The sequence below is a fragment of the Megascapheus bottae genome, chromosome 7 (genome assembly GCF_031878675.1).
Source record: "Megascapheus bottae isolate mThoBot1 chromosome 7, mThoBot2.hap1, whole genome shotgun sequence".
NCBI lineage: Eukaryota > Metazoa > Chordata > Mammalia > Rodentia > Geomyidae > Megascapheus > Megascapheus bottae.
This window is the reverse complement of record NC_143515.1, coordinates 65,943,766-65,958,973: the sequence shown is the minus strand read 5'-3', so window position 1 is coordinate 65,958,973 and position 15,208 is coordinate 65,943,766. Positions and strand designations below refer to the sequence as shown.

At 44.6% G+C, this 15,208-nt stretch overlaps 2 protein-coding genes across 5 annotated transcripts in view; one reads left to right on the top strand and one right to left on the bottom strand.

Annotated features, from left to right (window-relative positions):
* Positions 1 to 1,281: 1,281 nt before the first annotated feature.
* Supt7l (SPT7 like, STAGA complex subunit gamma) lies at positions 1,282 to 11,938 on the bottom strand. 3 transcript variants are annotated; one of them, XM_090337254.1, is made up of 7 exons: positions 11,741 to 11,938; positions 10,256 to 10,353; positions 8,629 to 9,247; positions 6,197 to 6,521; positions 3,975 to 4,212; positions 2,704 to 2,738; positions 2,415 to 2,521 (listed from the first exon to the last, which is right to left on the bottom strand). In XM_090337254.1, the coding sequence occupies exons 3-7, from the start codon at positions 9,039 to 9,041 to the stop codon at positions 2,510 to 2,512; spliced, it is 1,023 nt and encodes a 340-aa protein (XP_090193380.1). In that variant the 5' UTR covers positions 9,042 to 9,247; positions 10,256 to 10,353; positions 11,741 to 11,938; the 3' UTR covers positions 2,415 to 2,509. The 3 variants fall into 3 exon arrangements, with proteins under 3 accessions (XP_090193378.1, XP_090193380.1, XP_090193379.1); XM_090337252.1 differs by lacking the exon at positions 2,704 to 2,738 and having other exon boundaries at positions 1,282 to 2,521; XM_090337253.1 differs by lacking the exon at positions 2,415 to 2,521 and having other exon boundaries at positions 2,559 to 2,738.
* A 121-nt stretch (positions 11,939 to 12,059) lies between these two features.
* Slc4a1ap (solute carrier family 4 member 1 adaptor protein) overlaps positions 12,060 to 15,208 on the top strand; it is a 30,317-nt gene continuing 27,168 nt past the window's right edge. The window contains exons 1-2 of one of the 2 annotated variants that reach the window (XM_090337250.1): positions 12,060 to 12,970; positions 13,180 to 13,375. In XM_090337250.1, coding sequence (XP_090193376.1) covers positions 12,263 to 12,970; positions 13,180 to 13,375 — 904 coding nt within the window. In that variant the 5' untranslated portion in view covers positions 12,060 to 12,262. The remainder of the gene's footprint in view (positions 12,971 to 13,179; positions 13,376 to 15,208) is intronic. The other variant, XM_090337249.1, reaches the window with a different exon arrangement.

Sequence of the window (15,208 nt, the reverse complement as noted above, 5' to 3'; positions counted from 1 at the left end):
TAAGCAAGAATACAAGGCCCTCACTTTAAGCCCCAGGACAGGCACACAAACACACAAAGGAAAACAGTCATCTTTAATTTTCTTATCAGTGGGGGATTTAACACTTCTCTAGCATCAAGTTGGGTTTGACTGCCAGGTGGGAAACTTGAATAGAATTCAACTTTTTGGCCTGAAAAGTTTGGCCTAGTGGTAGAGTGCTTGCCTAGCATGCACGAAGACCTGGGTTTGATTCCTCAGTATCACATACATAGACAAAAGCTGGAAGTGGTGCGGTGGCTCAAGTGGTAGAGATTTACCCTTAAGAAAGCCCAAGACAGTGCTCCGGCCCTGAGTTCAAGCCCCAGGACTTACAAAAAAAATAGCAATTTTCTCTCCAGTCTGGCTCTCCTGGTGGAAGGAAGTGGGTCGCACAGCTTGTATTATGAATTCAGAACCTTGGCCCACCAACCTTAGTAGCTCTAAGCAAATTCATCACTCTGTACCTCAGTTCCTCATAGGAGTAAAGAGATGTACTATCTAATATTTTATTTTGTTAGTTGTGGGGCTTGAACTCAGGGTCTAGGCACTGTCCCTGAGCTTTTCGCTCAAGGCTAGTGACCTACCACTTTAAGCTACAGTGCCACTTCTGGTTTTCTAGTGATTAATTGAAGACAAATCTCATGGACTTTCCTGCCTGAGTTAGCATTGAATTATGATCCTCAGCTTGCAGCCTCCTGAGCAGCTAGGATTATAGGCTTGACCATTGGTATGTAATTCTCTGATATTCTGAAAGGCCAATTTGCAGAGTAGTAGATGATTTCACAGAACAAAGGCTTTGAAGTCACTTGGTCTGGTGGATTTTTTTTTGTTTTGCTAGTCCTGGGGTTTGAACTCGAGACCTGAGCACTGGGCTTTCTCAGGGCTAGGGCTCTGCCACTTGAACCACAGTACCACTTCTGGCTTTTTTCTATGTATGTGGTACTGAGGAATCAAACCTGGGTCTTCATGCATACTAGGCAAGTACTCTACCACTAGGCCAAACTCCCGACCTCTGGTGGATTCTTTATCCTGATGGCAAGTACTGTTTTTGGTGCCAGAGATTCTCTCCTTGAGAGGCTCACATGTTAACTGTGTGGTGGTGGTGGTGGTTGTGGTATTCAATACCAGTTTCCCTGTGGGCTCGGGAAAATCACTTTGCCCCTCAAAGCTTGTTTTCTGCCTCTGTAAAATTTCAATATTTCTTGTCAAGATTTAACACAGTAACATTAAAAGCAACTATTAATAGAGGCTCAATGCAGGTAATACCATGTAAAGTGACAAAACACTTTAATTCTATCAAATATGTAAATTATTTTTCATCTCTGCTGTGCAACTTTCAAGCCACAGGCATCACAAAATACTATAGTAGAACCAGTAAGTTTCTTTTCCTTTAAAATAAAAACAAAAGAGAAGGCTTATATCTAAAGAAAATAGCTACATCACCAGATCTTTGATTTCTTGAGACTTCATAGGGAACAAAAACAGCCTAAAAAATATGACTGATAATTGGGCATTGGTGGCTCACCCCTAAAGTCAACTATTTTGCAGGCTGAGATCTAAAGATCACAATTTGAAGCCAGCAGAAGCAAACAAATCTGAGACTTCAATTAGCCAACAAAAAGCTGGAAGCGCAGGCATTACTCAAGTGATAAAGCATCAGCAAATGAGAGGTCAAGGCTTTGAGTTCAAGCTATGGCTTGAACTCATTTACTAGTTAAGGAAAAAAAATGTTTTGTTGTGTTTAGCCGTTTCTTGTTAAATATTAATAATGATTCTCAGTGATTTGAACCAAATTTAAAGCAACTTAAATGAACAAATGGTATGTGACATTGGTATATGAGTCTGTTCAAGAACAGTTTTGAAGTTTAGCCAACATCTCAGTCCTCCTATGTCTGCAAGGTAGATCAAAGAGCTCTAGCTCTTCTCAGTTGTGCAAGACAAATGGTTGCAGAGAAGCTAAGGAATGTGTGTTACTAGCCAGTAAAACATTGGTTGGGGAAAGTGCTTTGGTCTCCTGATTACTATGCCAGCATTATGATCAACTCACAAATAGTGGCTTGGTTGTTGTAAAAAACTATAAAAACAATGCCATAGTAAAATGTAACCTTGTTTGGTTAGGCCCACTGTATCTAAGAATAGGTATCGAATCAGTTATGAATTCAGTTATGAAAACAAATGCTAACATATAAAGGGTTTCCTTTAGGTCTTGTAGGTCTGGATTGAGTGTCCCTCTTTTGCTGTTATATCTTCCTCAACCTCTTCTTGCAGCGCTGGTTGAAAACAGGGGAGGATCCCATAAGGCTGTCAGTGGAATGGGAACCATAGCTGCTGTCTGAGTCGTCGGGGCTCTGCGGGATCCCAGCCTCACTCATGCCTGACATGGGCTCCTCAAAGACATCACCTCCCAGCACACCATGCCCGGGCACATTGCCTTCTTCACTCTCCTGAGGCTCCATTTTCACATGGGCCAGGTTCCAAAGGGGAGAAGCATTTACCTCTGCACCTAGAGACGCAGGGAACAGAATGGTAAGCCTATTGGCTATAGTCCAAAATGAGTAATGGCCTAGGAGCTCAGGTTTGACTCTGATTCTGTACTTGGCTTAAGCACATGACTGTTCTTCTGTGCTTCAAAAACTATGTAATCCAAACTCACCTGCTCTGCACACCTTCCTTTTCACTACTCACCTGTCCTTGCCTTGCCTCACTTCTCTCATGTTCCCCTAAACCAAGAAAATAAAACTACAGGTGCAAAGACTCCATATCTCCCAGAAAACCACAACTTAATCAATTGTTTAGGTTGTTTGTCTTCCTTTATGGGTTTGTTTTTCTGCCTTTTCCTTGGGTTTCTCTCTGGTCTTCACACATGATAACTATATAATGTTGATAGCAGTTCCCTACTTGCCTCCACTGACAAGAGTCATATTCCCCACACCTTTACTGTCTGTCACTTTGTGTAGAATTAGCAAGGTTGTCCTGCTGGGTTTTTGTGTTTTGTATTGCCAGTGTTGGGCCTCGAACTCAGGGCCTGGATGTGGTCCCTGAACTTTTGTGCTCAAGGCTAGGACTACCATATGAGCCACAGGTCTACTTTTGGTTTTTCTGGTAGTTACTTGGAGATGAGAATCTCACAGACTTCCTTGCCCCTGCTGGCTTTAAACCTTGATCCTCAGATCTCAACTTCCTGAGTAAATCATATTACAGGTCCTGCTGTAATTGCTGTTTCTTCCCTGGTCAAGTCTCTCTTCTCAACACTAGCTTATGCCATTTGAATCACATTTGGGGATTTGCTATTTGAATTATTTGTGCACTGATGAAGTGACCATTTGTATTTGTAAACAAATGATTGCCCTGGTGAATTTGCAGTTTAAATGACAAGTACTGAGTCAAACTGAGTCTGGTGGCTCATGCCTATTTTCTCCACACTTGAGAGGCTGAGGTAGGAGAATCTCAAGATTAAGATCAAACTTGAAATACAATAAACACACAACATTGTAATAAGAAAGTAATGGGTCTGCTGTCCTAGTTCCTAAGTATATTCCAGTGTCTACCAGCAAGAGACTACCTATCTCCAACGAGGTGCCAGTATTTCAATCCCTTTAACCTCCTCCAGAGCTTGAGCAATTGACACTCATTTACCCATCACAGGCATCAGGAAGGACTAACACAGAATATTTAAGGCACAAGGAAAGATGATCCCAATCAGCTGGATGAGCTGCAATCAGGGTAGTGATCAATAGGACAGCACACATTTCACTCAGGGCCTAAGTGGCGATTATTTTGAAGGAATGCCATGCTAAGCTCATCTCTCTAGATCATTCAAGTCCGTTAGTTTTAGGACTTTCCAATCTGTCCTCTCCAACTCTTGTCCTCCCACCTCTAAAGCTGGATTCCAAAATGCACTAAAGTGCTGACTAGCAGACCTCCTCAAACTAAATAAGTACATGGATCTCTCTTACTTGAAGCCTGTGGTGAAGCTTCCACCTCCAGGTTAGATGGGAAGCGCTCACTCTGAGCCCCGAGGACTCCCATGGGCAGGGACTGATCTCCAGAAGCAAGGTCAGCCTCCAGTTCTTCACTGATGGGAAAGGCGATGTCACTCACAGGTTCCTCCTTGATCTTCACAGGTTTTGTGTCTTCCGTGGCCTTCTCAGGATTGACAATCCTTTCATATTCTTCGGAGAGTTGCTTACTGATCTGTTGGCAAGCAGAAGTTAATCTTCCAAGGATGTGTTGGAAGAGAGTAGTAGCTTGTGGAGAAGTCAACAGAATAGGAGGAATATAGGAGGTTTTCTGTTGTTGTTGTTTTTGCCAGTCCTGGGGCTTGAACTCAGGGCTTGAGCACTGCCCGTGGGCTTTCTCAAGGCTAGAGCTCTACCACTTGAACCACAGCACCACTTCCGGCCTTTTCTATGTGTGTAGTACTGAGGAATGAAACAGGCATGCTAGGCAAGCACACTACTACTAGGCCAAACTCCTGGCTGGAATAGAGGAGTTTAAAAACCTTTACCAGGGCTAGGTGTGTAGCTCAGTGGTAGAGCATTTGTTTAGCCTAGCATGTGATTAGTCATGAGTCCTATTCCAAACACCACAAAAAATAAAGCAATTTCCAAGCCAGGGGGTGGCTTTCACCTGTAATCTTAGCTACTCAGGAGATTGAGATCTGAGGATCATGGTTCAAAGCCAGCCTGGACACAAAAGGACCTGAGACTCACCTCCAATTAACCTCTGGAAAATGGGAACTGGGGCTGGGACTCAAGGGTAGGGGGGTAGCTTTTTGCTGAAGAGCTCAGGGGACAGCACCCAGTCCAAGTTCAATCCCTATGACTCATCAAAAAAAAAAAAACCCAAAAAACAATTTCCACTGCCAATGGAAGGGTTTGGCTTTACAAGACCTGCTACAAGATTAAAAACAAAAAAATATGTAAAGGTAAAAAATAAAATGGACTGGAATAAAAATCTATAAAAATGAACACTTGAGCTGGGTGCCTGTGGCTCATACCTGCAAACAAAGTAGCTGCAAAGTGAGATCCAATGGGTTGCAGTTTGAAGTCAGCCTGAGAAGAAAAATCTGAGCGATTTCATCTCCAAAATAGCAATAAAGCCAGGTTGGCATGGCATGGCGCCAGTAGTAGGGCACCAGCAAGGAACGTGAGTAAGCACAACACACTGAGTTCAAGCCCTGGCATTGGCAAAAGAGACAAATCCCTACCACAATACTAACACTTGGGGGCCGGGAGTTTGGCCTAGTGGTAGAGTGCTTGTCTAGCATGCACCAAGACCTGGGTTCGATTCCTTGGTACCACATACCTAGAAAAGCCGGAAGTGGTGCCAAGGCTCAAGTGTTAGAGTTCTGGCCTTGAGAAAAATCCAAGGACAGTGCTCAGGCCCTGAGCTTAAGCCCAGGACTGAAAAAAAAAAACAACAAAAAACAAAACTAACACTTGGGCAGTAACAGGGAGGATGGGGCAGGAGGATCATGAGTTTGAGGCTTTGTTCCATGCTACATAGTGAGACCTGATTCAAAAAATAAAAACAAAACCAAATAAAACCTCCTAACACTTGGCATATATATCCTAAGCAAATACTAAACTACTGGGAAATGTATATCCCTTAGCAAAGTCTTTTGTTGTTGAATGTTAAAAATTGCCATTTTAGATCTGGGGAAATGGAAACAGTGAACAAATAACAGTCTTGCTTAAAATCTCAAGGATTAGAGAAATGAGATTTCTGTGGTCTGACCCAAAATGGTATTCCCATCTAGAGGCAACGTCACTGTATTGTTTTATGTTTGTCACCATACTACTAAAATTGCTGAGGTCATGATTTTTTTGTTGTTGTTGTTTCTCTTCAACAAGATTGAAAGAAAGCTCAAAAGAATTTGTCTTCCTCACAGCAATATCCTACAACGGATGCACAATAAAAGATGCTAACCCTAGTCTTGGACTCCATATACCTCTGTATTTCTTCTTGAAGTATCAGTGAGTGGGGGCGGGGTGGGGGAGGGTCCATGGATGAAAGGCCAATGGAACACAGCTAAGGCCATGATAAAAGTAAGTGAAATTCACTTTGTTCCATGAGCCTGTGTCCTCTGTTCTGGAGTAAGTGTGGTGGATCCTGCTGACTGGGGAACCCAAGGATGAGACAGCCTTGCTCACTCACTCTCCCAGAGTCACCTCACCTGGAGCATGTAGCTGTGATAGTCCTTGATGCGGTGCTGCCAGAACTTCTGGAGGGAGAGCACGCTGCCAATCCCCACTTCATGGAACACCTGCTCCATGACATCAGGGAAAGGGGACTGTCCCATCAGGGCCTCTCGGTCCACAGCAAAGCGCAGCAACTTGGTGAACTTAAGGCAATACTCATGTGCCACATCAGTTAGGGTCTCCAGGACACTTTCATTAGCACACTCAAAGCCTGCATGGGCCAAGATTGTGGCCACTGCCTGGTAGAGAAGCTGACGACAGGAGTGCCAGGTGAGTTCAGTCACGGGTTCCCCTTTCCCACTGAAAGTGGAGACAGGGGCACTGTTATTACTGCTCTTGCCAAAGAGGGACCTTTCTCTTGAGAAGTTTAACAATTTCAGTCAAATTACATGCCAAGTTTTCCAGGGAAAGCTGTTTTATCCCGAAGCTCTCAGGCCATGTCTCACAGCCTGTGACTGCATCTCTGAGCTCCTCCACTTACATACTCTGAGTAGGTACCACATAGCTACAGTAAGCAGTAGAAAGGTTATCGGGGGCAAAAGGAAGCTCCCTTCTACAGACAGCTTAATTCTGATGACTTGTAGAATTAAGCTTAACAGTGTAGCTCACATCCTGTTCAATGAGATGCTATTTCACAGTAGTTTCCATTCATGCTAAATGGTTTTGGTTTGTTTTGTTAGTACTGGGATTTAATTCAGGTCCACTTAGCTAGTTTTGCTGGGGTAATTCTTTTACAAGGATGTTTTTGGCACCCGTCCTGGGACTTGATCTTAGGGCCTGGATGCTGTCCCTGAGCTTTGTGCTCAAGGGGAGCACACTATCATTTGTACCACAGCTCCTCTTGCAGTTCTTTTGGTAACTAACTGAAGATAAGAATCTCACAAACTTTCCTGCTCAGGCTGGCATCAAACTCTAATCCTCAGGTCTCAGCCTCCTGAATAACTAGGATTACAGTCATGAGCCACTGGCACCCAATTCAGAGGTCATTTTTCATTGAGAAGGAAACTCATTTTTGTAAAAGCAACCTCAAACATATAGCTTACAAAGCAATCGCCTCTTACCCTATGCTGTGAAGTAGCGAAAGCCCAATGTTGTTATCACTTCTAATGACCAAGTTGTTTGGTACTATTAGTAAGTAATGTGTCTTCTGACTCCAGATCCCATTTTTTTTTTTCATAACTCAACCTTTTATCCATAATACTGCAGAAATCTTAGCCTTTCCCAAAACAGTTGCCTATCTACTCTGCTAAAAACAATTTTGAACAAGCTTTTGATTTTTAAAAGATTAGGTAGCTGGGGCAAGGAGTTTGGCCTAGTGATACAGTGCTTAACTAGAATGCACAAGGATCTGGGTTCGATTCCTCACTACTACCTACATAGAAAAAGCTGGAAGTGGCTGGGTACTGTGGCTCACACCTGTAATCCTAGCTACTCAGGAAGCAGAGATCTGAGGATCAAGGTTTAAAGCCAGCCGGAGCACAAAAGGACCCGAGACTTGTATCTCTAATTAACCTCTAGAAAACGGGAAGTAGGGCTTGACACAAGGGTAAGGTGGTAGCCTTAAGCTGAAGAGCTCAAGGATAGCACCCAGGCCAACTTCAAGCCCCCCGGAAAAAAAAAAGCTGGAAGTGGTGCTGTGGCTCAAGTGGTAGAGCTCTAGCCTTGAGAAAGTCCAAGGACAGTGCTCAGGACCCGGTGTCCAAGCCCCAGGACTGGCAAAAAAAAAAAAAAAAAAAAAAAAAAAATAGAAACAAAAATTAGGTCTCTAGAAATTTACTATCTGATATATGCCTGTCCTTGAAAAAGGAATTTTTTTGGTGCTGGCCCCAGGGCTTGAATCCAGGGCCTGGGTGCTGTCCTTGAGCTTTATATTCAAAGCTAGCATACTTTCACTTGAGCCACCGTTCCACTTCCAGCTTTTTGGTGGTTAACTGGAGATAAAAGTCTCATAGATTTCCCTGCCTGAGCTGGCTGAACCTCAGATCTCAGTCTCCTAAGTAGCTAGGATTACTGGCGCCTGGCAATAATCTATATCACCTGCATTTCTAACCATTTCCCAGGTGATGTAGATACTGCTGGCATTAGACCAGATTTTTGAGTAATGAGGACCAAGAACATTTTTGCATTATTATGTTTTAAATAATGTTATCAAAATGAAAATGCATAATTTAAGATTTCTTGAGCCAGAGATGAAGCTCAGTGGTATAGTGCTTGCTTATCTTGTGCAAGACCTTGGATTCAATCCCTAGAACTGGAAAAATAAAAAATAAAAAGATTCTTGTACACACTTGTAAATTCCTAACACTTGGCACTCATTACAAACTGTTGTACCACAAAGCTTTAAAAATACAGATTGAGAAACTTTGGCTTTGGAGGGAAAGTAAAATATAGCAAAGCTTTGCCTTACCGATAAAAGTCACTCTCAGGGTCACTGTGCCGGATCTGGAAGGGTGCATTGGGATTCTTACAATCTAAAGGTAGGAGGTCGTCAGGGAGAGGAGGTGAACCAGGGCAGGGAGGAAGAGGCTCATTCTCTTCAGTCTTTATGCCTTCTGTCTGTTGTTGGTTCTGAGCCTGAGCGGTGGCAATAAGGCTGCGAAGACGGCGGTTGTGCTGGATCAACTGTATGGTGTGGACAGTAAGGCTGCACGGCTCTGCAGGGATGTCCAGCACAGTGGGGGGCTTTGGCTTGTTGGCTGAAGGCTGATGCAGTGGTGGGTCATGGACTTCTACCAGACGGAATTCCCGTGGGAGCAGATCAAAGGAACTTCGGTTGGTCTGGCTTGAGGATATTGGTATTTCTCCCCAGTATCTCAACATTTTGATTGATGAAGGGAACAAGTTTCACGTTTAATGTAGATGATATCTTAAAAAGTAAGGTGCTGAAATCTCTGGCAACTGTAGAGTATAGGCTTCTGTAGTGAAAAATGTGAGGTTGAGGCAGTTATTTATATAAAAAGCAAGTTATTGTAAGACCACTTTGAACAATGTCAGTATCAGCAAATTATAGGGCCAAAGATACTCTCCTGAAAAAAATTAAAAGAAATACAAGTGTTAGATGCAATTACTGTTACACAATGACAATTTCCCTTTACTGAGTCATAAGGCAGATATGTCATTAGTAGATGGACAGCTGCAAAGGTGTCTGAGGCTTTAGCATTCACATTCTATTTCACTTCACTAAATCCATTACCATCACATCTAAACCTAGATGGTTAACAAGGTACAGTACTTAACTATGAAGCCTAGAGTGTTTCTCAGGTTTACTGACATAACTGAGAAAGATAACAGCATTAAAAATACAAATAGGTGGTTCTTATTCTTTGTCTGTTGGAACACTGTAACTCATCCTGGTGGAAAAATTTATGACCCTTTAGTCTACTTCTTATGTATATACAGAAGAAGCAGATTTCTTATCTCTTAACTGCTATCTTTTCCTCTAGTCTCTCCCACACACACTTTTTAATTTAATTTTTATTTTTTGCCCATCTTGGGGTTTGAACTCAGAGCCTGGGCACTGTCCTTGAACTTTCTCAAGGCTAGCACTCTATTTCTTGAGTCACAGTACCACTTCTGGCTTTGTGTGTGTGTGTGTGTGTGTGGTACAGAGGAATCAAACCCAAGGTTTGATTTACTAGGAAAGCACTCTACCACTTCGCCACATTCCTGGCCCTTGTGCACTTGATTATTCATTTTGGCTTAATGTTGTCACTCTATCACTTGAGCCACACATTCACTTCTGCAAGTTACATGGAAGTAAGAGTTTCATGGACTTTTCTGCCCAGGATGACTTTGAACCAAGATCCTCAGATCTTACAAACATGAGCCATCAGCACCTGCCTTTTTTGGAGACAAGTTTTTTCTAGGTATCCCGGACTCAGCCACATGAGTGCTGGAATCATACATGTGGTCAACAACATGTGGGTTAGACTTAAATCTTAAATTTCAAATCTAATGGCTTCCATTTGCCTGTAGGAAAAAGTCAGAATTTCTGGCCTAATTAATTAACAAAATTCAGTCTGGCTTCAACCCACCTCTCCAGTTTCATTGCCCATGTCTTTTCAAGTTCAGCAAACATTAAATGCCAGACACTGCATAAGGAGATGAAGACTAACAGTTCAAGCTCTTAGACCTGAAAAAAAAGGAGAGAAACGGAAATATTTCAATATGAAAAGATAAAGTGCTGTTTTAAGGCATAGACTTGGTACAGTGGTACAATGGAAGCACACAGAACTTTCTGGACTAAATCAGCACCTTAATTCTAATATCATCTCCTTCCCTTTCTTCCTTTGGCCAGTACTGGGAATTGAACTCAGGGCCTCAACTCTACCACTGGAGTCACATTTCCAGTTCTCTCTTTTGATAGTTAATGAATCTTATTTGCTTTTCTGCCGAGATTGGATTTAAGTCACTATCTTCAGATCTCCAGCATCCTGAGTAGCTAGGATTATAGATATCCGACTTGAACACTTAATTCAGTTTTTTTTTGAGATTGGCAGGCATTCCCACAATTCACTCTTCTCTGTGTGCATACATACATATGCACAAGTGCATGTGTGCTAATATTGGGGCTTAAACTCTGAACCTCACATTCTCATATGCTTTTTCATTCAAGGCTGGTGTTCTACATTTGAGCTACACCTCTACTTCTGACTTTTTGGTGATAACCTGGAGAAAAGACTCAGCTTTGTCTTCCCAAACTGAATTTGAACCTGATCCTCAGATTTCAGCCTCCAGTCATTTACAGGTGTGAGACACTAGCACTAGACACAATTCACTCTTCAAACTGTGATCTCTGCCATAGTGCCTGGCATTTTGCTTTTATTTTATTATTATTTTGCCAGTCCTGGGCTTGAGCTCAGGGCCTGAGCACTGTTCTTGGGCTTTCTCAAGGCTAGAGCTCTACCACTTGAGCCTCCGCACCACTTCCGGCTTTTTTCTATGTATGTGGTACCGAGGAATCGAACCCGGGTCTTCATGCAAGCTAGGCAAGCACTTTAACCACTAGGCCAAACTCCCAGCCCTGCTTTTATTTTTTAGCTCAATTCTTCCCCCAAACCTGAAAGTCGTTCGATGGTGGCTCAAAGCCTGTAATCCTAGTTAGTAAGGAGGTTGAAATCTGAGGATGACAGTTTGAAGCCAGCGGTGACAAGAAAGTGTGTGAGACTCTTATCTCCAATTAATTATCCAAAAGCAGAAGTGGCGCTGTGGCTCCAGTGGTAGAGCGCTAGAGTTGAGGATTAGAAAAAGTTCAGGGCTAGCAATCCAGTCCTGAGTTTAAGCCCCAGTATCAGCACCAGAACACATATGCAGCAACCACAAAGCTCGAACCACTACCAAAACACCCTGTGAAATAAACGTCACTGCGACCCCATTCTTCAGATGTGAAAGCGGAGGCCCAGTGTCACTCAGCTCTACTGCCATCATGATTCATTTCATAAGTAATGAATGAACAAACTAACAAAACACGGCCCTCTTCCCTAACGCAGGTGAAGGGAGCAGGGAGGGCAGGTACTGACCCAAGGAAAAGCTCAAGTTCTCAGGGGGCTTCTCGGTCACGCCAGCAGGCACCGATCACAGGATCCTGGGGTCGCCTGCAGCAAGACGGGAGCTCTGGACCCGAACCCTATAAAGAGGCGCGAGCACAGGCGGCAGCGTCCCAGGGAAAGGCGAGGACCCGCGAGGCCTGAGGCTGGGACCCCAGGAGGCCTGGGACGAAGGCCAGGCCAGGCCCACAAGGCTGAGCCGCGGCTGCCGGAAGCGCGTCTTGTCAATCAGGCCGTGCCACCGGAAGTCATCACACTCTGTGGTAACGCCTAAAAACGTCCCCGTTCTGCACAGCACCGTGGCTGCCTGTTCTTGGAATGATTACCTTCCCGTGCGAGGAACGCTTTAAAACTCCCTGGCCTTGAAAGAGTCACTCTACCGCCGCCGCCCAGGAAGGTCTTTGGGAAGCGCGAAGCGGGAAGAATCGGAGGGGAACGAAGGGCGCGAAGAGTGCGGTTTCCCCGGAACTCATTCGGCTGTTGCGCCGCTTGAGGATGGCTGACACTCTCCCACAGCCCGAGCCGCTGGCGTCGCCACAGCTCAGTGGCGACTTTAAGAGACCATCTCTGCCGGTGCCCCCGGCTGGGCGGGGTAAGGCTCCGGCCGCTAATCCTACAGATAGCGGAGAAGCGAAGAAGGAATGTCCCCCGCCGTGGTTGGAGCCCGGCCCTGGGGACCCCGAGCCGCCTCCGCCTCAGACAGCCAGTGAGGAGGCCCCGAGTTCGAGTCTCTCCCAGGAGCAGCCGCGGCCCTCCACACTTGTCGCTGGTGCCGGCGGGCAGCCGCGGCTCCCCACGCTTGTCGCGGGTCCTGGCGGCCCTTCCCGGGCTCCCCCATACCAAGAACCTCCCTGGGGCGGCCCAGCCACAGCTCCGTACAGCCTAGAGATCCTGAAGGGTGGCACCATCGTGGGCACCCGCAGCTTGAAAGAGACGAGTTGCTGCCTTTTCGGAAGGCTGCCCAGCTGTGACGTGTGTCTGGAGCATCCTTCCGTGTCTCGGTACCACGCCGTGCTTCAGCACCGGGCGCCAGGCCCGGACGGAGAGGGCGACAGCCAGGAGCAGGGCTTTTACCTGCATGATCTGGGCAGTACCCATGGCACCTTCCTCAACAAAACTCGAATCCCACCCCGCACCTATTGCAGAGTCCACGTCGGACACGTTTTTCGTTTTGGAGGCAGCACTCGACTCTTCATCCTGCAGGTAAGTACAAGTAAAGAAAGAAAGAAATACCTTTGGACCTCAACCCTGCTGGGATTCTGAGCTTCTTGAGCTTTAGGTGAGGAAGGAGATTGTCCTCATCAGAAAGTGTCTGCATTCTAATCGCTCGACCTCTGTTTACATTGCTATAGTTCTGAAAGTAATATTGCACATCTTGAACTCTAGTTTGTCGATTTTGGCTATTCCATCAGGGACCAGAGGAAGACCGAGAGGCAGAATCTGAGTTAACAGTAACGCAGTTAAAAGAACTTCGAAAGCAGCAACAAAAGTTGTTGGAGAAGAAGATGCTAGGAGATGATTCAGATGAAGATGAAGAAGTGGATGCTAGTGAAAAGAAGAGAAATACTGGTGGCCAAGAAGATGAGATGGGTTGCACGTGGGGAATGGGTAAGAAATGTTAAGCCAGAGCTGGTGGCGCTTGCCTGTAATCTTAGCTACTCAGGATCTGAAATCTGCGGGTTATAGCAGTTGAAAGCCAGCCAGGACTGGAAAGTCCATGAGATTCTTATCTCCAATTAATCTGCAAAAAGCCAGAATTGGAGGTGTAGTTCAAGTGGTAGAGTGCCAAACTTGAGCAAAAAAGCCAAGCAAGACACTGAGGCACTGTGTTCAGGAATTTTAAATGTTGCTAGAAGTATTGTTTTGAGGGGTTATTATTAGTGGTAGCATTTTCTTTCTTTCTTTCTTTTTTTTCTTTTCTTTTTTTTGCCAGTCCTGGGCTTGAACTCAGGGCCTGAGCACTGTCCTTGAACTTTCTCAAGGCTAGAGCTCCACCACTTGAGCCTCAGCACCACTTCTGGCTTTTTCTATGTATGTGATACTGAGGAATTGAACCTGGGTCTTTGTGCATGCGAGGCAAACACTTTTACCACTACGCCAAACTCCCCGCCCCTAGTGATAGCATTTTCTAGTGTTTTTTGTTTGTTTTGTTTTTTAAATCATACATGGTATCCAGTATATCACGCCTGTAATCCTAGCTACTTAAGGGGCTGAGATCTAAGGATTGGGTTCAAAGCCAGCCCAGGCAGAAAAGTCCCCTGGAGGCACTAATCTCCAATTAACCAATCAAAAATGGAAGTAGAGTGTGGCTCAAAATAGAGTTATAGCCTCTAGCAAAAGAGCTCAGGGACAGCAGGCAGCACATAGGCCCTGAGTTCAAGCCCCACACTCAGCGAGAAAGAAAGAAAAGAAAGGAAGGGAGGAAAGAAGTGAGGGAGAGAGCCATGAAAACAGGTTTTGATTTGTTATATAATGCATAAAGGTGCTCATAGTGGTGGTTTTATGGTTGTTTCATCCTCTGCTCATGACTATCTTCCTTTTCATCACATAGAACTATGTCCCTTTAAAAATACTTTCTCAGGGTGTGGCACTGGTGGCTTATACCTGTAATCTTAGCTGCTCAGGAGCCTGAGATTTGAGAGTTGTAGTTCAAAGCCAGTTCTGGTAGAAAAAGTCTATGATACTCTTATCTCCAATTAAACACCACAAAAGCTGGAAGTGGAGCTGTGTCTCAAGTGGCAGAATGTTAGTCTTGAGCAAAAAAGGTTAGGCACAGTATCCAAACTGTGAATTCAGTCCCCAGGACTGGCACAAAAAGGAAGAAAAAAAATTTTTTTCTCATCATTTTATATATATATATTTGTATAATAATATTTTATAAATCATATATTCCCATATCCTTTTTTTTTGTTAGTTGTTTTTTGACAGTCTTGGGGCTTGAACTCAGGTCCTAGGCACTGTCTTTTAGCTTTCTCAAGGCTAGTCCTCTACCACTTGAGCCAAAGCACCATTTCCAGCTTTTTTCTGTGTATGTGGTACTGAGGAATTGAATCCGGGTCTTCTTGCATGCTAGGCAAATACTCTATCATTAGGCCAAACTCCTGACCCATTTCTAGCTTTTTTTTTTTTTATCGGTCATAGGACTTGAACTCTGGGCCTGAGTGTGGTCCCTGAGCTCTTCAGCTCAAGACTACCACCCTACCCCTTGAGCCACAGCACCACTTCCAGTTCACTGGTGGTTAATTGGAGATAAGAGTCTCATGGAGTTCCTACCTGGGCTGGCTTTGATCGGGGGATCCTCAGATCTCAGCCTCCTAAGTAGCTAGGATTATAGGCATGAATCACCATGCCCAGCTTCACTTCTTGCTTTTTGTACGTGAATTGAATTCAGGGCTTTGTGCATGCCAGGCAAGCACTCTACCACTAGGCCACACTTTCAGC